The sequence below is a fragment of the Anolis sagrei genome, chromosome 3 (assembly GCF_037176765.1).
Source record: "Anolis sagrei isolate rAnoSag1 chromosome 3, rAnoSag1.mat, whole genome shotgun sequence".
NCBI lineage: Eukaryota > Metazoa > Chordata > Lepidosauria > Squamata > Dactyloidae > Anolis > Anolis sagrei.
Genome location: NC_090023.1, coordinates 88,810,518 through 88,834,635, shown reverse-complemented (window position 1 = coordinate 88,834,635; position 24,118 = coordinate 88,810,518). Strand labels below are relative to the sequence as shown.

At 41.2% G+C, this 24,118-nt stretch overlaps 1 protein-coding gene across 2 annotated transcripts in view; it reads right to left on the bottom strand.

Moving 5' to 3' along the window:
- MAP3K15 (mitogen-activated protein kinase kinase kinase 15) overlaps positions 1–20,630 on the bottom strand; it is an 88,775-nt gene extending 68,145 nt beyond the window's left edge. The window contains exons 1-3 of one of the 2 annotated variants that reach the window (XM_060770068.2): positions 20,162–20,630; positions 6,921–7,060; positions 3,395–3,418 (exon numbers count right to left, since the gene is read on the bottom strand). In XM_060770068.2, the coding sequence (XP_060626051.2) occupies positions 3,395–3,418; positions 6,921–7,060; positions 20,162–20,543 (546 nt within the window). In that variant the 5' untranslated portion in view covers positions 20,544–20,630. The remainder of the gene's footprint in view (positions 1–3,394; positions 3,419–6,920; positions 7,061–20,161) is intronic. The other variant, XM_060770069.2, reaches the window with a different exon arrangement.
- Between the last annotated feature and the right edge of the window lie 3,488 nt (positions 20,631–24,118).

The window sequence follows — 24,118 nt, the reverse complement described above, 5'->3', positions numbered from 1 at the left end:
AGAATTTAAACATATATATTTGTTCAATTGTCTATAAGCACTTTAGAAGTATTGTTCTGTGTACTATTGTGTGTGAAAAATACAGAGTATATGTGATAATTGGAAAGTACCAAATAAGTCATACAGACTCAGAAAAGCGAAGTTATTCAGATGAATTCTTTCACCTGTTAATAGATCCTTCCACCTAACAACTGAACTCAGGACCTTTGACATTTTACATTTGAGTAGCAATTAATGGTGGACATCCAATGGCAAAATGGTAGAATCCACTGAAATTGGGAGGAGATACAATCCCCTACGCACCCTTATAATGACTGAGACCGGCTAAAGACCAAAGTTATCGACCACATATACCGACTGAGTTGGACATGATTTCATCTTGGCGATTTGGCTTATATGTATTTTATTCTATATGTATTTTAATCTTTTGTTGTTGTATGATGTTTTAGACTGTATTATTAGAATTGAATCCTTGCTGTGAGCCGGTCTGAGTCCCTCTACAGAGGTAGAGAAGAGTGGGATACAAAAGTTTTAAATAAATAAATAAATAAATAAATAAATACTATTTCTGGACACTAGGAAACCTGGTTTGGTGGAGCTATGAAGGCTCTAGGACAGTGGGGGAGCAATTCCCAGTAAGACTGCCACCGCAACATTGGTTTTATACCTATATGCCCTACCACTCCACTGCAGTAGACTTCCTTTCTGGCTATAGTAAATATACAGCAGAAATAAGTCTCAAAGGGACCCAGGCTGAATAGCTTAATCCTGTCACTTGTGCTTGGTTTCCCACCATAAAATGTAAATCATCTAGTCCTCCTATATCTGAGAAAAACTTTTTTTCCTATTTGATAATCAAGTAGTCATGTCAAATTGCCTGTGCTTGATATTTGAGAAATAAATCAGTTACTGTACTAGAAAACATGCCTTGTGGAAGTTAGTTTGATGTTGAACACTTGATAACAAAATAGTAATCCCCTGTAGCAAACTGCATGTTTTTCTTATATTTCCATAATAGATTTCCTCTTTCTGCTCTTAGAGAAAGATGATAAAGATAGAACATAGAAGCTGACCCTTTTGAACACCAGAAATTATGCTCAATCTTTCTTATCCATGCTTTTAAATTTCATGGCCTAATCGTGCTTGTGTAACCTTATGGGCTACAAAATTGCCTTTTAAAAATGAAAATATAATTCAAAGCATAAACACTTCTACATTTTCACTCAGTGGAGCTGAATGACATGAGAGAACCTTATACAATTTTATTCTGTAAATGATATGGTTCTCAATTACCCTTTCATATCAGAAATTACATCTATCAACCATGTCTGTTTTTACTCATTGTCCCTTGAAGCTTATCTGTAGAAAACAAAGGTAAGACACATGTTCACATCTTCATTCTTGAAAGACAAGCTCTTTATGGGCTTTATTTAATCTTCTGTGTATAGACGTATAAATACAAAGTATTTTGGAAACTCTGTATTTCAAAAAGAAAGCTTTAAAATTGGTCTTGGATAAAATAGGACTACTTGAATGGCACCTTAAATCTAGAACCCAATGCATCTTACTATTTGTTGTTTATTCGTTCAGTCATTTCCGACTCTTTATGACCTCCTTGACCAGCCCATGCCAGAGCTCCTTGTTGGCCACCCTCAGCTCCTTCAAAGTCAAGCCAGTCACTTCAAGGATAATATCCATCCATCTTGCCCTTGGTTGGCCCATCTTCCTTTTTCTTTCCATTTTCCCCACCATCACTATCTTCTCCAAGCTTTCCTATCTACTCATTATGTGGCCAAAATACTTCATCTTTGCCTCTAATACCCTTCCCTCCAATGAACAGCCAGGCTTTATTTTTTGGAGTATGGACTGATTTGATCTTCTCGTGGTCCAAGGCACTCTCAGAACTTTCCTCCAAGACCACAGTTCAAAAGCATCTATCTTCATTTGCTCAGCCTTCCAGCTCTCACGTCCATAGGTTACTACAGGGAATACCACTGCTTTGACTATGCAGTTTTGCAAGTCACTCTTGATACAAAACACACACACACACACACACAAAATTATGCAGATCTTCATTGCCAGTGTGATGTCTATACTGTTAACTATTTTATTTCACCTTAAAGTACAATTCATAATTTATTTCATTTTTTTTTTGTCGTGTCAGGAGCAACTTGAGAAACTGCATGTCGCTCCTGGTGTGCGAGAATTGGCCGTCTGCAAGGACATTGCCCAGGGGACGGCTGGATGAATTGATGTTTTTTATCATCCTTGTGGGAGGCTTCTCTCATGTCCCCGCATGAGGAGCTGGAGCTGATAGAGGGATCTCATCCGCCTCTCCCCGGATTCGAACCTGTGACCTGTCGGTCTTCAGTCCTGCCAGCACAGGGTTTTAACCCACTGCACCACCAGGGGCTCCTATTTCATTTTGACACCCTTATATTAAAAGTTCAGAGTAGTTTACAAAAAAACCCTGATGTGGTGTAATATTTTTTTAAAAAAATTAGACTGATATTTGTTTCCTGGTCTTTCCAGAGCTCCTTGGTGACTGAATGAGATGTGTTATTTCCCTGTTTCAAAGTGCTGTGAAATAATCATAGAGTTGCAAAACCCATCTAGTCTAATCTACCACGCAGGCAAACACTACAGCACTCCCGAAAGATGCCCATCCAACCTGTTTAAAGACCTCAAAAAAGGAAACTCATTCTCTGCGGCAGTATATTTCACTGTCAAACAGCTCCTAAAATTAAGACACTCTTCATGTTGTGTTTGTACTTATTCAGGGCATTGAATGTTTGCCTTCTTTTGCGTGAAAACCATCCTGAGTCCCTTTGAGGAAAGAGAGTGGTCTAGAAATAAAGTTGATTGAGTACAGTGTGATGTGTGAGAGAGAAAATAATTGGCAAAGAGAATATAATACACAATAAGCACCAAGAGTAATTTTAATTATTTTACTTTTAGAAGTCTAATATGTCTTAGTGTGAGGGAAATGAGCTGACTCTCTTTCACATAAACACAGATAGAGAAAGATAGCAAATACTATTTAACAAGAAAATTGCTGAATATTTTGACTCACTTCTTTAGCTGGTACATTCATTAGCTCATATGAGACTTTCAAAGTTGCAATCAAAATGAAAATCATATCTGAAATACAACTCACTAAAGAGCAGCATTGTATAGCATTTTAGGAATGAGATTTCTTTCCATAAAATAGGATACAATTCAATGGAAATACAGGCTCAAAATTGCATGCACAGTTATACCCATAATTTGCAATATTACAAATTACACCATGGTGTCCTTGTCTCACAGACACTTTGTACTTCTGCGTACATTTCCTTTAAGGTTATGCCATACAATTCTCCCTGTTGTAAATCACAGGATTTTAAATACTTACTGTGTTTTTCTGAGACACCATGTCCTGCAAAAGATAGGGAAAAATGGGAAATGATATTGAAGTTGAAAAGGAAAATAATATGCATACTGCTGTCATATTTCCCAATGAAAAACATAGTTTCAAATTTTCAGTTTTGTCTAAAAACATGCAACACATTTTCTGGGTTGTGACTTATTGGTTTGGGGAAAAGCCATTACTAAAAGGGAAAGGGAAAGGTAAAAGTAAAGGTTTTCCCCAGTCCAGTTGTGTCCGACTCTGGGGGTTGGTGCTCGTCTCCATTTTTAAGCCGAAGAGCCAGCGTTGTCCGTAGACACCTCCAAGGTCATGCGGCCAGCATGACTGCATGGAGCACTGTTAGCTTCCTGCTGTACCTGTTGATCTACTCACATTTGCATGCTTTTTCTATAAAAGAAGACCGACCATCTAACTTTACAAATATTGTTAAACTGTTAACTCCCATCAACCCTTTCCAGAAAAGCCAATTGTAAAGAATGTAAATGATATGGTACTCCAAAAATATTTGGGCAGATAGGTTCAATATTTTATATAGGTACATTACACAGGTTGGTGCAGGAGTAAATCCAATTGGACATGTATCATATTTCCCTCATGTATCATTTAAAAAGGACAATGACTATATTTCTTCAGTTCTAAGATGTGCACACTCCATAAATATCTCTAAAAACAGGTGCATTTCTAATGCATATAAACAAAGTTTCTTTTCTCTTGGTGGTACTGAAATGACTGTCCAATCCATCTTACAATCAATGGTGTCTTAGAATCAAAGAAATGTGATACTTTGACTTTGGTTTCCATTTGGCAGATATAGGGTAGATATATGAAATTCCTGAGGTGATCCCAATGATAGTGTTATAACTTTTTTTCTAAGCCTATAATACTGAAATTGATGTAATCGGGATTTCTCTTATTTCTTGGGAAATTTGAATGTTCTGCCTCACTACGCAACCCATTTAATAAATGAATAGACTTCCAGGAAAATGCTCTCACAAAGTAGTGTGCGTAAGTGGGGAAAAACATCAGACACATCAGTATACATGAGACACATGATATAGCACTTTAGCTAAACCAAAATGATTCCTATACATCAAATACACTGCTGAGAATCTCAGAACAGCAGCTGCACAAAAACATTTTCAGGGAAAGGTAGCCTAGAAGAGATAAGTGTTTACATCTTCCTCTTTAGAGGCCTTCATTGTAAGGCAAAACGTAATTAATTCAGATGAGAAATCTATAATATGAGAAGTCATTACTGAGAAAGCCCCGTCTCTCATGCAAACTGATGGACTTCAAGACATCTTCCTGACCAATATTATTACCAGAAAAATCCATTACTCTCATTTTATTGGGAATATAAATAGCAAATGTCAAGTCAGAAAATTTAACACAATAAAATGGCAATAAATGTCAAGTTAGTCATGTACCGGCTGCAGCTTTCGTAAATACTTTCCAGATACACGACTAATTCACATTTGTCAACAGGTAATTCTTGAATGTTGAGTGCAGAAACAAGCAACCTAGATTGAATTCAGCAGGCTTAGCTTCTAAATTCACTTGCTACAGATGGACATATTGATCCAGTATTTGTTTAGCAAGGCTTCTACAGAAAGGATAATTCAATTTTCTCTCTCAAGCCAAAAATGTAAGAATCTTTCTGATTTATCCTAATAAAGAAAAACATAGAAATTTTAAACAAAGGTTCCACTAAGGTTGCCAGGTATAACAGAGATGGGATTATTAAACTACTCATGAGTCCTTTCTACCCAAGGAATTTTTACGTGACCCCCAAGTACTTTATAGATATATAAAATAGGTGTGAAAATCAAACATTTACTGATAACAAATCAGCATTTGCTCAACAGGCTGATTTTCTTTTTTATGAAGTACAGCTGAAGCGTCATCTGCAGAATTCACTATGAATACTGCCCAACAGATTCAGGTAAATGTGTCTAAAGCAGCCACTAAGTGATGTTCAGAAACGTTTTACTTTGCCAAACTTTTCAGATCCCAACAATGAGCAAAACGGACCACATTTGGGATTGGGACCCACAGTTTAAGAAGCAATGCAATAAAGTACAAGGGCCTTTGTCCCTTTAATGGTTTTGTAAAAGAAGGTGTGTCAGGAGATGTTGGTTGTAATACAAGAAACACCTGCTGAAATGCGGTCTTCTACGAAACCTAATAATAATAAACTAAACAAGCCAGACAAGCCCCTCTCACCATTAATGTCCTCCTCTCCAAAAAAGAAAAAGAAGAACAAAACAACAATAGTAACAACAATCTAGTAATCCCAGGCTCCAGATTATACTTCAATATGAGAACCATGGCAAAATAATGGTTGCACAAACAGTTGCCCCTTTTCAGAATTTGCATAACTGCACTTACCAAGTGCAGGTGGTCAATCTAGTAGCACACACACAGTTCTCTCCTGTAACATATGGGAAGCACATTTTTTTGCTTTTTGCAACCAAGAGGCTGGTGACGATTATTAAAAGGGAGGTTGCATGTTGTCTATCTTTTACTTAGTTATAGGAGCCCTTGGTGATGCAATGTGAAAAACCCTTATGCCGGCAGGCTGAAGACCGACAGGTCACAGGTTCGAATCCGGGAGAGCATGGATGAGCTCCCTCTGTCAGCTCCAGCTCCCCATGCAGGGACATGAGAGAAGCCTCCCACAAGGATGGTAAAAAATCAAAACATCTGGGCATCTCTTGGGCAATGTCCTTGCAGACAGCCAATTCTCTCACATCAGAAGTGACTTGCAGTTTATCAAGTTGCTCCTGATATGAAAAAAAAAAAAAAAAAACCTTAGTTGTACACTGACTCTCTACTTTTCTTACATACTTTGGCATTTTCTTACATAATTGGAAAATAACATAAAAGGCTACTTGTTATAGATCCTATAAAATTCAATATTTTGTGTGGAACAATGTATATGTACCCAACTTTGTTGTTTACAATTAAATTACTTCAGCCTATTCAAATGATATACCACCAACACAGCCCACAGAGTCTCCCTGTAAGACCTAGCAAATTCCTAGAGAGAATACCTCTGTAGGAATTTGTTAGGTCCTACAGGGTGACTCTATAGCAGTGGTTCTCAACCTGTGGGTCCCAAAGTGTTTTGGCCTACACCTTCCAGAAATCCGAGTTTACCAGCTGTTAGGATTTCTGGGAATTGAAGGCCAAAAGATATGGGGAACCACAGGTTGAGAACCACTACTCTATAGTAACTTCTGGCAGAAGTCATTCATTTCAATAGGGTTGGTTATCCATGGTTTCCTATTTTGACACTAAGAAATATATTCTTCTTAGATACAGGGATCAGACTGTAGTGTATCTACTCTTAATTTAACATTTAGTCATAAACACACTAATTTATATCTTCATTTCAATGCAAGAGAATACCCTGTACTACTCAGTAAGTAAAGCCATTAATAGCAATGCATTTAGTAGCAACCCTGATGCCCATCTCTCTGACATAATTAGGGAATAAATGACGCCATACCTTCAATGACTGAGCAGTATCAACATCAGTATCATGGTAGAGTATAACATTATTGGCCATATCAAAACTTTCTCGTACTCCAAGATGATAAAATAGTGATGGCTGTCTGGAAAAATCACTCATATCCACAACTGCTACATCTGTAATAAGAAAATTGGATGAAGATTAAAAGGGGAGAAACTATGCCGCATTCTCTCTCAAACAATCACCTTTTCTTATAAACAACACTGAAAATGTCACATCTTCCCTTTCAAAACCACATTCTTTTCCTGGAAAGATGAACAATTTACCTCAGTTATATACAAATCCACATAACAGAGAGAAAAATGTACCCAGTTTAGCAACACTGGAGGATGATCCCCAAATACTGCTATTAAATAAAGACGTGATTGTTTGGTGAGCCTACTACATGCCATGTGGATTTTATAACAGCATTTACATTTGGGTGATTTGGTTTTAGAATTTGGAAAAGTCTCTCTTTCAAACTCCCAGAAACCTATCAGTGGGAGAGCATTTTAGTTAGAAAAACAGAGCTCTAGGCTTTGTTCTATGGCAGGGCAATATTTAAGATTAAGATGTCAGAAGCTGAAGTTGTACCAGATCCACACTGTTATTCAATATTTTGCTGCAAATTGACTTGCACTGCCAAAGTTTGTCCACAGCCCATTGATCCACGTGATCTGTCTACACTGGTGCCAACCCACCATGATTTTTCCTGAAATTTTTTTCAGTTCAGTTCAGGGGGAAAACCCTTAAGTAGATTATAAATACACAACTATATTATTTATATGATGACCAAGAATAGCATAGTTGAAGGATTATTAGTGAATTCTGTAACAAATGGAAACAGCCTTGAGAATGATGGATGACAATGACGTAGGCATCTCAAGAACTGAAACAATAAACAGCTATATTTTCAGTTTTGTTAAACACCGTCAGATAAACTGTACAAAGATGTAAGCAATGTTAAAAGGTTCAAAAGTATCGTTCATTACCTAAATTGTGAGAGTTCACCCTCCCAAGTGATTACCTGCCCACTGCCTCTTTCAGGACTATTCTTCAGTCAGATATCATTCAATGATGTGACATAATCACTCAGAGAATTGTGTGTCAATCTTAGAAAACCAACTACTAGCCTAACTGTAAATGGGTAAATACTTTCATACAAATTCACAGCCACATAAAAAAATTGCCAACAAAGCAGTGCTTTCTGTGATGAGTCATGGTATTCATGAAAACTGTCTGCTGTTTTTGTCTCATTTCCAACAGCAAACCAGAATGAAATAATTTTGGGAGAACTGTGCTTTAAAACTGAAGTTTATGCAAGGTTCATGCCTTGCAAACTGTGGAAACACACAATACCATGCAATCAAAACTGTACTGAATTAGACTATAGCAATACAAATAGCTGAAACAGTATATAATAATATTAAATGTGTAAATGGTATCTCAATGTAACAACATCAAAAATGGAGAAATATACAAACACTAATAAAGCAAAAGTTAAACCGCTGAGCTGTTGAATCTGCTGACCAAAAGACTGGTGCTTCAAATCCGAGGAGCGGGGTGAGCTCCCACTGTCAGGCCCAGTTTCTGCCAAGCTAGCAGTTAAAAAATATGCAAATATGAGTTTTCTGTGGCAAGGTAATGGTGTTCCATGCAGTCATGCTGGCCGCATGACCTAGGAGGTGTCTACAGACAACAGTGGCTCTTCAGCTTAGAAATGGAGATGAGCACCACCCCTCAGAGTCAGACACAATTAGACTTAATGTCAGGGGAAACCTTTACCTTAACTAATAAAGCTACACAGTAAATACTCACGTCATATGAGTATTAAACTTGCAAATACTGGCCAGAATCCTACAAGTGAGTTATATTTTAATCAGTGGACCTATGTTTGCAAGAATGGGAATTGATCAGTTTTGTAACATCCATATGCATCAGAAAGCTGATGTTATATCACCGTGTAGCAGAGCCAGCAAAGTGCCTGATATGCAATACTCATTTATATGCTTTGCACTCTGATGCATATCACACTGTGCAAACTGAGGACTCTTCTCAGCTTCCCGATTTGAATCTTTGCAATTTACTATAATCTTTTCCTAGCTATTTAAATAACTAAACATAAAATTATGGTAAATAAAAGTGATTCAGGATTCCAGTGACAGCCAATAATGATGAGTGACAACTCCATAAAGACACTATAATTGTTAACTCACATCCATGTTAACACCAGTAAACACACTGAGCAAAGAGACAAGTTATAGCCTGTACAAATAACAAGTTAGTAATGGTTCACAACACAGAAATGCACGCCTTGAATGGAATTCCATCCAATCATAATATAGACAGTAGAAACACATAATAAAATACTCCAGCTACTCATAACATAAGACTGTTATGTATTATGTAGCAATACATAACAAAAATCAGATCTACATGAATACAGTCTAAGAAAGCTGACAAACATTTCCAAAAGATGTTAACAATCTATATCAGAAACGTAGAGTCATTTTGATAGTGTTCAGTTTTGTTTTGATATCATTGCATTGGGATACTTTTGATACAAAATGTATTTAATATAATATACATTGTTTTAATCATTTGGTTTTTTTTAATTTACCAGGGTCTTGTTTAGAGTGATTTCTAGTGTCTGAGGTGCTTCCCTTTTAGTTCTATTGATGCAATCAAAATCACCCTTTACATACATTTAGATAAATCCACAGTACATATGGCACAGTTGACGACTCATTAATGTTTTCAATGAAACAAGCTTTTTCTGTTTATTGGATAATTCCGCACAAAAAAATCCTCACCTCATTAATCAAGCAAATCTTTGTATTGTATAAATAGTCAATCATCCACATTTGCTGGTTAAGTATTTGCAAAATTTATCATTCATGGATTGTTGTATTTATCAATGACTGTGCTTCTGCCCTATTTGCAATGCAAAAGTATGTTTTCTCTAGGCATTTTAGGTCTTCCAATTCAATTCTATGGTAGTCACCAGATACTGACCACAGAATCATGCTGGAGGAACTTCAAATGCCTACAGAGAACATTTTCCTAACTTCTGGCAAACATGAAGGGACTACTGTATATGAAAACCATTTAATTTTCTAATTAATTCTCTAATTAATGGGGGGTAGCTCGTGCTTTAATATATTTATGGTCTCCAGTGTAAACCCTGACATTTCCAAAGAAACAAAGATCAAGATTGAAGAAACAGAGATCAGGGCAGACACCTGGTTAAGAGCTGAAACTGCCATAACCAGTTGGCCATAAAATATACTGGACTAGAAGCCTAGTCATCTGACTCAGTATAAATGTATTCTAATGGAACGAAATAACAACAATGTTGCTATGGCCTCTTCACTCCTTCTAAAGCAAAAGAAAATCGGGGTTCAAGACTAAACACAGGCTTTGCTTCCTTCTGGTGTCTGTTTTCTGGAAACATGTTATAGTTTTTTTGCAGAAGGGCAGCATATTGTTTACAGGCATTGAAATGACAAATCCATTTCCAAGCTACAAACAGTGAGTAGAAACCAAGACTAGTTGACAACATTCCTCCAAACCCAGATTAGGTTTGTCAGTATCTCTATCTTGTCCGAATTTAATTTCAGTTTGTTTTTCCTCACCCAGGTATTGTCTTCTCCAGGCATTCATTCAAAAGGAGCACACTATACTTAGCTGATGCCATTGAATAGATAAGTATATTTGTGTTATTGAAATTCATGACCTAGGAAAGGATGAACCCCTTAGCCCATGACTTCCTAAGGACTAATTAGAGAGCCCACATTGACCATTATTCCTAGTTTTGAGTTACCATTCACAGAACGCCCAATGAATGTTGTGCAAGTAGTATACATACCTCAGATAACAGGGGATGGCCACACATTAGTTAATATAATCCCTTCATAATAACCTGAGAAGACACACAGAACACACAATGGGTTTAAGAAAGACCCATGGGGTTCCCCCCCCCCCCCCCGGATATAATCTGATTTTATTGTTGGAAACATTTCCTCAAATTTACTGCCAAATCGGACCCCTGCCTTGGAGTCTCCATTGAATTTGTCCAACACCTTGACCACCCTTTTATTTACCTAACCGGCACCCATTGTACTGACCAGAGCAGAAATAAAAAGCCATTTCAACCCATTATCTCTTGCCTCACAACATTCCTTTCTGCTTGCACCCTTCTCCTTGGTTGACCAATAAACAGACACAAGCTTCAACATAATCCAACAACAGTTTATTAAATCGGCGATGGAGAAGGACGAGGCTCCTGACATATCAGGATGTGGATTGTAACCAGTAGTTCTTTAAACTAATCAGAAGTGTGCGCAGCAACATGCCTTTGTTTTGAATAGCTGTCAAAGTGAATAAATAAACATATGTTCACAATTGCAGTATGTCAGTCTTTGGAGTGCAGGCTCTGCTGACATCCACTTTGGTCAAGGTGAATAAATGCCTCTGTTTTTGCCTTCAACCAGGCCCGTAGCCAGGATCTTGATTCGGGGGGGGGGGGAGCTAAGTTTGATTCGGGGGGGGTGAGTTTGATTCGGGGGGGGGGGGGGCTGAGTCTGAGCGAAAGAGGGTCTACCCTAGCAAACCTTTTGTATCATTATCCCAATACCCCCATGCATATGGGATATATTGAGCATGGTGATCAGATCATGATATGAATAAACATAACAATTTAAGTAATGCACCAGTAAGGCCTTCTCGCGGACAACCATGAGAATTTGGGGGGGGGGGGGGGGCTGAAGCCCCCTAAGCCCCCCCCCCCCCCCCCCCCAGCTTCATGCCTGCCTTCAACCTGTCTTTGGCAGCTTGACACTCTGGGCACTGAAACCATGATTTTAGTGGAGCTGAAATCAATCAATGTTTGGGTGCCCGCACATAGTGATAGCACCCCACACCATTCTGCTGGATTCTCTCTCCCAGTGGTTTCAAGTAGATATTAAAGAGCATTGTAGATAGGATGACAACTCGTGATGTGCCACATAACAGCTCCTTTTTTGTGACACAGCTATCCTCAAGCACTATCATCTGGACGCTAATCAAGACATAGGACCAGAATCACTTAAGCACAGTGCGTCCCATTCCCAAACTTCTCAGGAATTCCAGGATACTATGGAAAATGACATCAAATGCTTTTGAGAGATCCAAAAGCACTAGCAAGATCACACTCTCTCTGTCACTCCTCAGGTAAAGATCATCCACTAAAGTAGCTATAGCTATCTCAACTCTTAATACTATTTGAAATGGGACTTGGAAGTGCATATCTTTCAAACCTGACTGGAAATAGAAAACAACCTTGCCCTGAAAAGGAAGAATATTGACCCACAGTTGGTAAATTTTAGTCAGGCTTTTACATTTATTATAGTTATTTAATTCATTACAGTCATGTAACCAGGACTGAGCTAAAATGTCTTCACCTAGGCCAGATTTTTGTAGCTTATACTTATCATAACAGTATTCCTATAACACCTAACATTTTATGTTATCTGGGCAGTTAAGAAAATATTTTAACCATAAAGCCTAAATAAATGGCAAATCAAAATAGAATAAAATCAACAGAGTCTACATACTGTAGATTTTCTGCATTGGGGTCCCCCATCCTGCAATTCTAGTTCCTGTTTTACTATATATTATCATGATAGAGTTCAGTGAAAGAAAACGTAATTGACCATGTGTATGATTTTTCTGCAAAGGCAACCTAAGGTAACTTGTTGCATTGACATCAAACATGATTTCTTCTAAATATAGATTAAGACTATGGTGTTGAGTTACAATTGTACCCCGGCACTGCATCTAGCATTCTCCTGAAATGCACATCATTGGCTAAAAATAGCAGTGCGGCTTATTTCCTATGTTGAGATATCAAGTGGATGGCATTTGCTTCCACAACTATTTGTTCCTATTAATACAGTATATAATTAGAAGGATATTTTGAAAATGGTCTCTCTTTGCTCCAAAAATTATCAACTGTATGTCTTTTGTGTAAAAATACAGAAGAAAAGCATCCACTATACCTTTGGATGCTTTAACTCCCATTTCACTAGACACCTAAAAATATGAAACAAGTACTAGAGCAGAATTTACTATTATAGAGTTTTCTTAATGCTCTGCTCAGGTCATTCGTGTACCAGAACAAATGTTATGAAAAGGCCTATAGCCTTATCCCTATTACGGACCACATTCTTGATAATATATATATACACACACACACCTAGCAGCCTTTGACATCTTCAAGCCCTTGGCAGTGGCAAAATGGACCAAATATTTATCTCTGTTTTTTTAAAAGCCATATCAGCTTTTTCCCAAACTCTGGTTTTATCTCTGCTTATTAATCATTATTAGAAACACCCAGGTCAATGCCCCATCAATCTGTAAGATTGATGGGGTAAAACCAAGGACCAGGAGCAAGCTCTCTCAATGTCATGGATAAGGATCTTTCAATATCATAAGAGAAAGAGGGTTCCTTAGGTTGCGAGATGAGCCAGAGGTGCTTCAAGTCTGCTGACTGTGGAAATTGAGACTTAGGCACCCAAGGTAAATTAGTCCAGAATGTGGCTGAAAAACAGCAAGCAAGATAATATGGCAGAACTGGTAGGTAAGGCACTTTAATAGAGTAAGGCAAGCAGAAAAATTGACTCAAAACTACAGTAGTTTCCACCAATCTGGCTAAGGCTCACTACCTTCATTGCCTTAGGAACAGCACATACAACAAGTGCGGAGATCTTCCAGGGCACTAGAGCTTCTGGAATGAGGCTCAGCACCAGGTTTTTACCCCATGCTCTTGCTGCTATGCAACAGAAAAGTCCACAAGATACTGGACTTTTCCTGCTTTGTTTTAAATAGCAGAATTGGAACATTTTTTGTTCCACTGATTTGTGAGAGTTCAAGGAATGATGAAATGCGTGGTGCTTGTGGTTTTTGCTAGTTTTTTTTAGTTGGTGGATCCTCTGGGATCTAGAAGAAAGAAGCACTGAATATTTGCTTAAGAAATGTGGACATTTTTACTTCCTTAGCCACGACTTGTTGTTATCACTTTCTCCACAACCCGCACTTTCTGCTATCACTTTCTTTGTTTTGGCTGACAGCCGAAAGAAAACAAAAGCACTCAACCATTTTTCATTTATCAGAACTTCCAAATGACTATACTGATCATCTGTAACTTTGCAGATTTCATGCTACGAACACATCTATGGCATATGCCATTTTCCAAACTACCGTATATACTAAAGTATAAGCTGATCTGAATATAAGCCGAGGCACCTAATTTTATCACACAAAAATGGGAAAAACTTATTGACTCAAATATAACCCAAGGGTGGGAAATGAAGCAGCTACTAGTAAATTTCAAAATAAAAATAGATACCAATAAAATTACATTGATTGAGTTATCGGTAGGTTAAATGTTTTTGAATATTTACCATATTTCAAATGAAAAACAGTAAACTAGCTCTGTAAGTGGAAAAGTAGGGTCAACAAAAGCAATATGGTATCAACAAATAAATAAATAATATTAATAATTTCTTTTATTTATTTATCGTGTCAGTAGCAACCAGACAATTGTATTACATTTTTGACGATTTTTTAACAAACAGACAAAACAGAGTTTGCAAGCTTGGTAGTTGATTAAATGTCCTTTGACCAGTAGCTGGCCACTTGGAGTGCCTCTGGTGTTGCTGCAAGGAGGTCCTCCATTGTGCACGTAGCAGGGCTCAGGTTGCATTGCAGCAGGAGGTCAGTGTTTAGGCCTGTTCTTCCCTAGGTTTAACTGGAAACTTGTTTCCCATATACTGTTTCCGATATATTGTTTTCAGTCTAGAAAACTGAGGGGGAGGGAGGATTTACTCTATTTCTATGATTCTCTGGCCCCTTCCACACAACTGAATAAAATATCATAATATCTGCTTTGAACTGGGCTATATGGCAGTGTGGACTCAGATATGGACTCAGATAACCCAGTTCAAGCCGATATTCTGTGCTATTCTGCCTTGATGTTCTGGGTTATATCGTTGTGTTGAAGGACCCTCTAATGCACTTTTCCCCATATAAAGAGCTCGAAAAATGGGGTGCATCTTTGACTCACCAGTGTTTATATATGTCTCTCTCTCTGTGTGTATGTATGTACAGTACATATATAAATTTCTTTTCTGTTAATGGTTTTGAATTTAGTTTGAATTTTACAATTCATGGCAACTTGCAAATACTGAGTGAGAGAGGATCTACCCTAGCAAACCTTTTGTATCGTTATCCCAATACATGCATATGGGATATACTGAGCATGGTGATCAGATCATGATATGAATAAACATACAGGACAGGCGGGGGTTGGGGGTAATTGACCTTGGATCTGGGAGTTGCAGTGCACCCTTATCCAGAGGGCATTGAACCAAGCCAATGCTGGATCTAGACTAAACTTGGCACATAGAGCCAATGTGCCCAACTGTGTATAGAGGCAGAGATTGGGGAATGATTGCCCTTTTTCAAATGGGAGTTTGTTTATTTTATTTATTTACGACATTTATATGAGTTGTTGTTTACCTGGATCCAGAGAGTCCCAGAAGGCAGCCGACAGGCTCAACGCACTCCACTCCCAGCCACGAATGTGGTGAGGCTTCAATGCACAGGCGTGAAGGCCTGCCGAGTGCATGGGCGCGAAGGCCTATTGTGGCCTCTGAATGGTCTGTGGTGCGGCGGCATCCTCTTTGGCGCCTAGGCTGTCGGCGCACTCCCCTTCCTCTCCCAGCACCGAAGGCCGAAACCAGGGGCACCGAAAAGGAAAGAGAGTGCACCGAGGGCCCAGGTGCGGACAAGAACGTCACATGCCATATACCAGTAAGGCCTTCTCATGGAATTTCGGGGGGGGGGGGGGAGGGGGCTGAAGGCCCTGAGAATTTGGGGGGGGGGGGGGCTGAAGCCTGTGTGTGTATGCATCCAAATGGTGTCACAGTGTATAACCACCACCACCTCCCCCCCCCCCACATACACACACACGCATACACATTTTCCTACTTCTACTTCTCAAGTAAAAAAAAGTTTTAAGAAAAGTAAAACAGCACATCCACACTGAGCCTTTTGCTTGGAAGCACTGGGAGCCACTGTCTGGATGCACTTCAGTTAAAAAAAACCTGTACCACCCACTTTGCTGTTTCCAATTACAATTTGAAGAAGGAAAAAATGACAATAAGGCTGCAGAAATGTCAACTTTCCCCCTCCTGATACCAAGGGTGGGAGATGTGACATCCTCCAGATAGTGTTGGACTACAATTCGCATCTGGCCTCACTCCTAGCTGTAGTGCCATGGAGCAGAAGGGAGTGGGAAGCAACAACAGGCGAAAGACCAGTCCTATCTTAATCTCCAGATGGGTTTAAGTTAGAAGCAAACATACTGGGTGAGTTGAATGTGAGTTGCACACATTGAGCAAAGAGCCCTGTCAGATGAAACAAACTTTTGAAAATCTCTTACACTGTTCAGGTCAGCTTCACGCAACTTCAAGCCATTACCTCAGAATAATGCATGAAACAACCAGTCCAAAAGAAACGGTATTGCTTCTGAACTTCTGTCATCTTAAGGGCTAACATATTTTATTATGGCATAAGTTTCCATGGAGACTCCACTGCACCCGATGCATGAAATGTTACTTCAGTGGACAGATGGGCATGAAAAAGGATGCTATAATCAAGAGTGTTAAAGCAACAAGCAGTACCCTTGATGCTTTGACTGCAACTGTGAAACACCTAGACAGGTAATATGGGGCTGCAGCACAGCTCACACATGTGATTTACTGTGGTTGCAAGCAATGCAGACCAGTCCCATATACTTTTAAGTGCTGTATTGAAAAATGGACTTCAAAAACTTGTTTTTAGCCTGCCCTTTCTTCCCAAAGGGACTCAGGACGGCTATGTCATCCTAAAGAAGTGCAATGCTGGGAGAAAAAGAAATGCTCCTGAAGAAATTCCCCACGCAGTGAATCACATGCCAACTTCCTTGTTTTGAGAAGCAGGGAGTTCCCTGTTGAACATAAAAAGCCCTTCTTCTCCAGCAACTTTGAAGAGAGGCCAGTTATACATCTACACTGTAGAATAAATACAGCTTGACACCACTCAATGGTATGGGATGCTGGGATTTGTAGCTCAGTGAAGCACCAGAACTCTTTTGGCAAAGAAGGCAAAATACCTTGTAAAATGACAACATTCAGGATCCCCTAGCATTTAGTCATGGCAATTAAAATGGTACCAAATCACATTCCTTGGACTGTATCTGCTGGAGTTTGGTTCCCGTGGAGTTGGAAGAGACCCCAAGGGCCATCCAGTCCAAGCCTATTCTGCCATGAAGGAGTATACAATCAAACCACCCCTGGCAGATGGCCATCCACTCTGCTAAAAAGCTTTCCACAGAAGGGAATTGCAAGGCAACCTATTCCACTGCTGAATAACTATTACAGTCAGGAGGTTCTTCCTAATGATTTGGTGGAATCGCTTTTCCTGCAATATGAATCCTATTTTTAAAAGGGGGAGGGAGTGGAGAAAAAGAAATCAAGGATCGTTTTTTGTAATTTTTAAAAAACAAAATTCCCAAGCATTGGCTGAGGAGGGATCCATCCATAGCCGAAGCTTAATCCAGACAAGATAGAGATCTTCCTGGTCAGTTGCGAGGCCGATTGGGGTGTCAGGTGGCAACCTGTGCTCGACAGGGTTACAATCCCGAGGACACAGGTGTGTAGTCTGGGGGGGTCCTCCTGCAGACACTTGAAGCTCAGGTGTTGCCGGTGGGTGGGAGAACATTCGTACAGTAAAGCTTCTGTGCCTGCTGCAACCGTACCTTGAGAAGCCTGACTTGGCCACAGTGGTCCATTCCTTTTTCAAATCTAGAATGGATTATTGCAATGCAGTCTATGTGGGGCTGCCTTTGAAGGTGGCTCGGAAACTGCAATTAGTGCAACACTCGGCAGCCAGGCTTCTAGTGGAGGCTAGCTATAGTGAGCATACCATGCTCCTATTAAAGCAGTCCCCTGGCTGCTGACAAGTTTCCGGTCCCAATTCAAAGTACAGGTCATTACCTCCAAAGCTCTACATGGTTCAGCCTATCTTCATGACTACATCCCCCCATATGAACCTGAGTGGCCTTTAAGATCTTTAAGATCTGCCGGAGAGGCCCTCCTCTAGGTCCCACCTCTGTCACAAGTGTGGCCGGTGAGAGAGGGGGCCTTCTCAGTGGTGACCCCACTGGCTTTAGAATGCCCTCCCAAGGGAAATTAGGCAAGCCCTACTCTGCAATAGTTTTGGAAGGAGATGAAAACATGGCTTTTCAAACAGGTCTTAAGCAATGCCAAAGACATCAGCTGAACAAATAAACTGACTCTGGCACGTTATGTCATTTGGAATTTAGTACTGTCCATTTTAATTGCTATCACTGCATTTTTATTGAATATTTTATCTAAATTGTGTTATTTTATCTAAATATTTTATCTAAATTGTGTTTTTGTAAGTACTGCTTATGTTTTGATATTGTGTTGTTACTAATGTTGATATTTTTCCTTGTATTTTATGTGCACTATATGTGCTGGGTTGCTGTGAGTTTTCCAGGCTGTATGGCCATGTTCCAGAGACATTCTCTCCTGTCGTTTTGCATGCATCTATGGCAGGCATCCTCAGAGGTTGTGAGACCTGTTGGAAACAGACCATTCAATGCTAATCAAGGTGGCCAATTGCAACGTTCACACTTGCCTCAAGCAGATAAGAGTTATTTCTCCCACCCTGGACATTATTCCACAGATATATAAACCCAATTTTCCTAGTTTCCAACAGACCTCACGACCTCTGAAAATGCCTGCCATAGATGCAGGTGAAACGTCAAGAGAGAATGCTTCAGAAACATGGCCATACAGCCCAGAAAACTCACAACTCAGTGATTCTGGCTATTAAAGCCTTTGACAATACTATATGTGCTTTTTTGTAAGCCGCCCTGAGTCCCTTTGGGACATGGTGGCGGGATATGAAACGATTCCATCAGCGTTGCCTCTGAAAAATCCTGAAAATCTCTTAGGAAGACAGGCAGACAAATGTCAGCATGCTGGAAGAAGCAAAGACCACCAGCACTGAAGTGATGATGCTGCTACACCATCAGCTCCCACTGCACTGGCCAGGTTGTCCAAATGTCCGATCTCCCAAAGCAGTTATTATACTCCCAACTCAAGAACGGAAAACGTAATGTTGGTGGACAGGAAAAAAGATTTAAAGACAAGCTTATAGCTAACCTTAAAAACTGTGGCACAGACCCTAAGAACTGGGAAGCCCTGGCCCTTGAGCACTCGGACTGGAGGTCAGCTGTGACCAGCAGTGCTGCAGAATTCAAAGAGGTGCAAATGGAGGGCAAAAGGAAGAAATATGCCAAGAGGAAGGCACATCATGGGAGAACAGGTGGGTCAGGCGGGAGAACTGTGGGAGAACAGGTGGGTCAAAAATACGGCTTCACAGCCACCTATGGACCCACTGCCAAGACACTTCACTTGGAAGACCATCATCCTCAAGTGGTGAGGTATTGCCTAAGTAAGGTAGTGGGATATAAATAAAGTTGTTATTATTATTATTATTATTATTATTATTATTAACCCATGAGTATAGGAGCCCCCGGTGGTGCAATGGGTTAAACCCTTGTGCTGGGAGGACTGAAGACCAACAGATTGAAGGTTTGAATCTGAAAACAGCATGGATGAGCTCCATCTGTCAGCTCCAGCTCCTCATGCGGAGACATGAGAGAAGCTTCCCACAAGGATGGCAAAACATGCTATTTTCTCTTGGCATGCAATTCTGACAAGAAACTGGCAGTCTTGCTACACATATTTGCTTTAAGAGGAATAGATGATTTTCTTCTATGTAGTTCAACCAATGACATGAGCTCAGAATCCGCGGATGCCGAGCCCGGCGGTGCTTTGGGAAAGGCAGCGTCAATCGCGGCGCTTTTGCAAAAAACTCAAGGCAACCAAGTAGCAGCCGTTTCCCTTTCCGAGGAGGAGCAAGAGGCCTGTCAAAAGCGCTCCGTGAACTTCCCTTCCGCAGCCTCTGGGCGCCCCAGGCCGCAGGAAAGGACCTTCCGGGGCCACACCTGCGGAACCAATGCAGTTTGACCCCGCTTTGGCGCGACGCCACGGGAGTTTCCCCTTCCCAGGATCTCATACGATGGCCGGGCAAAGGGGGCGGGGGGGGGGGGGCAGACTCACCGGCGTCGTAGAAGGCGTCGAGGACGGCGGTCTCTCCGAAGTCGAGCTCCCCGAAGTGGACGGTGTGGAGCTGGGCGGCCTCGGCCTCGCAGGCGCGGACCAGGCATTGGAGCGCGCCGCCCTCGGGGCCCCTGGCGCCCCCGGAGCCCGCCTTGGCCCCGCTCTCGTTCAGCACGTAGACGGCGCGCAGGCAGCGCGGGGCGCGCGAGGAGGAGGAGGAAGAGGGGGGAGCGGCGCCCACGCCCTCCGCGCCTTCCACGCCGCCGCCCTCGTGGACGGCGCCCAAGGGCGGCTCGGGCTCGCTAGGGGGGCTCGCCTGCTCGGGAGGCGCCCCCGGGACCGACCCGCCGCCGCTACTGCTGCTGCTCAAGGGGTTCTCCATCGGGAGAGAAAGAAGGAAGAAAGGGAGGGGGGGGGAAGAGCCCTTCTTCCCTCAGCCCTTGCACTGCCTGCCCTCGAAGAAGCGCTCGCGCCCGGCGTTTGTTGGCAAACAAGGCTCCTGCCCTGCAGCCAATGGGCGGGAGGGGAGGGGAGGGGAGGCCGGGGCCACGCCCCCTCTGGGCGCCCCTCCAAAGCTTCGCCAAGGCCGAGCCTCCCTCCCGGAGGGCCAGCTCTCGCCTGGCGTTGCTTCCTCGCCTTGGGCAACCCGAGAGGACCCGTCAAAAACTTTCCCGCCCTCAGCTCCACTGCCAGAGAACGGAGTTTGGGAACTCCCCTCTAGGGGCACCTCCTAACACTGATTTTTTTTTTGGGGGGGGGGGGACACCTTTTGGAGATCATAACTTTTTAGACCTTTCAGAGAAAAGCGAAAAACTCTTTAGAGTAGACTCTTTTCTTGTGGTATACAACCAGGTGTAATTATGCAAGGCAATGGTTTCAGTTATTAGACTGCATAACCTTTTGTCTTTGATCTCTTAGGAAAACAGAGATTTTGCCCGTGCATAAAAACAGTAGAGCTTTAGAAGTGTTTTTCAGTGCCCCGATGTATGGTGAAGGTGAAGGTTTTCCCCTAACATTAAGTTTAGTCATGTCCGACTCTGGGGGTTGGTGCTAATCTCCATTTCTAAGCTGAAAAGACAGCGTTGTCCATAGACACCTCCAACGTCATGTGGCAGTAGACCTATCGATCTACTCACATTTGCATGTTTTTGAACTGCTGGGTTAGCAGAAGCTGGGACTAAAGCGGGAGCACACACCGCTCCCTGGATTTGAACCTGTGATGTTTCAGTCAGCAAGTTCAGCACCACCAGGGGCTCTGCTCATAGATATAGATATAGATACACACACACACCATAAAACAAATAGGCATGGGCAAACTTAGGCCCTCCAGTAGACTGTTAGGAATTGTGAGAGTTGAAGTCCAAAACACCTGGAGGGCTGAAGTTTTCCCATGCCTATGCTAGGGAATGGTTTCAGTTGTTAGACTGAATAACCTGTTATCTCTGATCTGTTAGGAAAACAAAGGCTTTGCCAGTGGATAAAAACAGCAGAGCTTTAGAAGTGTTCTTCAGTGTATATATACATATATATATATATATATATATTCCCATTAAACAACTTGTTTTATATCATGCACTCAAGAGACAAAAATTAAGCAGACTTTGATGGAAATAATAGATTTGGTTTACTCACAACTTTCATGCATTCAGTATAAACAGGTACAAAACTAATCAGTCCAGTTTCAGATATGTTTAAGATAATTTTCTGTGCCATCTGGCCAGGACATCTCTCTTATAACAAAACAGCTATCAACAGGTCACATAGTCAAAAAAGGAGAGAGAGGATGAGAGCATGTGATCTAGAGCCCCTTTTGTAACTTTTCAGAAAACATAGAGTAAAGGAAGCTGCCTATCAGCACATACATACATACAGGAAACAGTAAGCAACAGGATAATAGATAAACATTACTAGAGAAAGCTTGAAGAAGGTTGTCATTTCCAACAATAAATGTCATTTTTTAATTGAATCTATTACAAATTAAAAAAAAACATGGATAAAGTTTATCAAACTGCAGTTGAATAAAAGTTTTTGTGGGACATCTGTCCTGCAGCACATTTTGCTATAGTTTACCAATAAATATTATCTCACAGAGTCTCAACCAATCCAACCTAGTTTGTGGCAGCCGACAAAATTAAGTTTCGGGAGTATAACATGGGCTTTCGAAATAAGTAAAGGTAAAGGTTTCCCTTTGACATTAAATCTAGTCGTGTCCAACACTGGGGGCTGGTGCTCATCTCCATTTCTAAGCTGAAGAACCAGTGTTGTCTGTAGACACCTCCTAGGTCATTTTGCCGGCATGACTGCATGGAGCACCGTTACCTTCCCGCCAGAGTGGTACCTATTGATCTAATCATATTTGCATGTTTTTGAATTGTTGGAATGGCAAAAGTTGGGCTAACAGCTAAAGCTCACCTTGCTCCCCAGATTAACACTGCTAACCTTTTGGTCAGCAACTTAAGCAGCTCAGCGGTTTAACCCTCTGCGCCACCGGCAGGCATGCACCGGCAGGCATGTAGCTGGGGGGGGGGGGGGCTTGGGGGGCTTCAGCCCCCCCCCCCCCCAAATTCTGATGGTGGTCCGCGAGAAGGCCTTACTGGTACATTATTTAAACTGTTATGTTTATTCATATCATGATCTGATCACCATGCTCAATATATCCCATATGCATGGGGGTATTGGGATAATGATACAAAAGGTTTGCTAGGGTAGACCCTCTTTCACTCAGACTCACCCCCCCCCCCGAACCAAACTCAGCCCCCCCCCAAACAAAATCCTGTCTACGGGCCTGGCCACCAGGGGCTCCAGAGTAAGTACTCACACAATTAAACAAGAAACAACACTTTCAAACCAGCAACAGGAAAGTTTTCATATTTTGTTACATAGTGTAATTACAGTCTGCCCCAAGTTGCGAACAAGGGAGGTTCTGTAGGTTTATTCATAAGCTGAAATTGTTTGCAAGTTGGAAAGGTACATTTTGCAAGTGTCACTCCAGCTAAATATACTATATGCAAGCATTGAATAGCATAATGAAGGGTTAACACCCATGTGATGTTTGTTTTGTTGTTTGTGGCCCTGTTCAGAAGATTTCACCTTACTTTCTGTACCTGTGATTATTGGATTTTGAAAAACATTGGCTTGTGGAAACAAGCATTGATGATAAGGCTTCAGTAGAGGCACCTTTCCACCATGATAATAACTCTTTCAGGAATGAATTTCCCTTCCAAGGGGTACATTTTTCTCCCTGTTGTCTTCCCTCCGTTCTTAACTCTAAGTCGTATACAAGCTGGATGTTTGCAACTCAGGGATTTCCTGTATATGATTCTACACTCACCCTAAAATGCAGTTCCAAACTGCATTCTATGGCAGTGTAGATGGGGCCCGAGAAACAACTAATTTTATGCATTTATTCAATTTGTGCAATTACTCTCTGATGTGGACTCTCTCAGAAGACTTGTTCCCCATTCCTTCTTCGTTTCAGAAGTCAAATTTCTAATTACTAAATTGGGTTGGGATGTGGATGAATTACTGATTTAGATTGTAGGCCACTACTATTTTAATTCAGTACTTATTGATTTGGCTCCTGGGGCACCACATCAACTGTAATAACTATGTGATGTGCTGACCCCTGCCTTCACTCGTTACTGATTGTTGGGTGTCTCTTTGGTTTTGTTATTGTGATGCTGCAGTTGAAAAAGCCAATGTGATTCTAGGCTGCATCAACAGGAGTAGAGTGTCAGGAGAAAGTCATCGTCCCCACTCTATTCTGCTTTGGTCAGACCTCACTTGGAATAATCCTTCGTCCAGTTCTGAGCACCGCAATTCAAGAAGGATATTGACAAGATGAAATGGCCCACAGGAGGGAAACCAAAATGGTAAAAATTCAGGAAGCCAAGCCCTATGAGGAGCGGATGAGGGAGCTGGGTCTGTTTAGCTTGGAGAAAAGAAGACTGAGAGGGG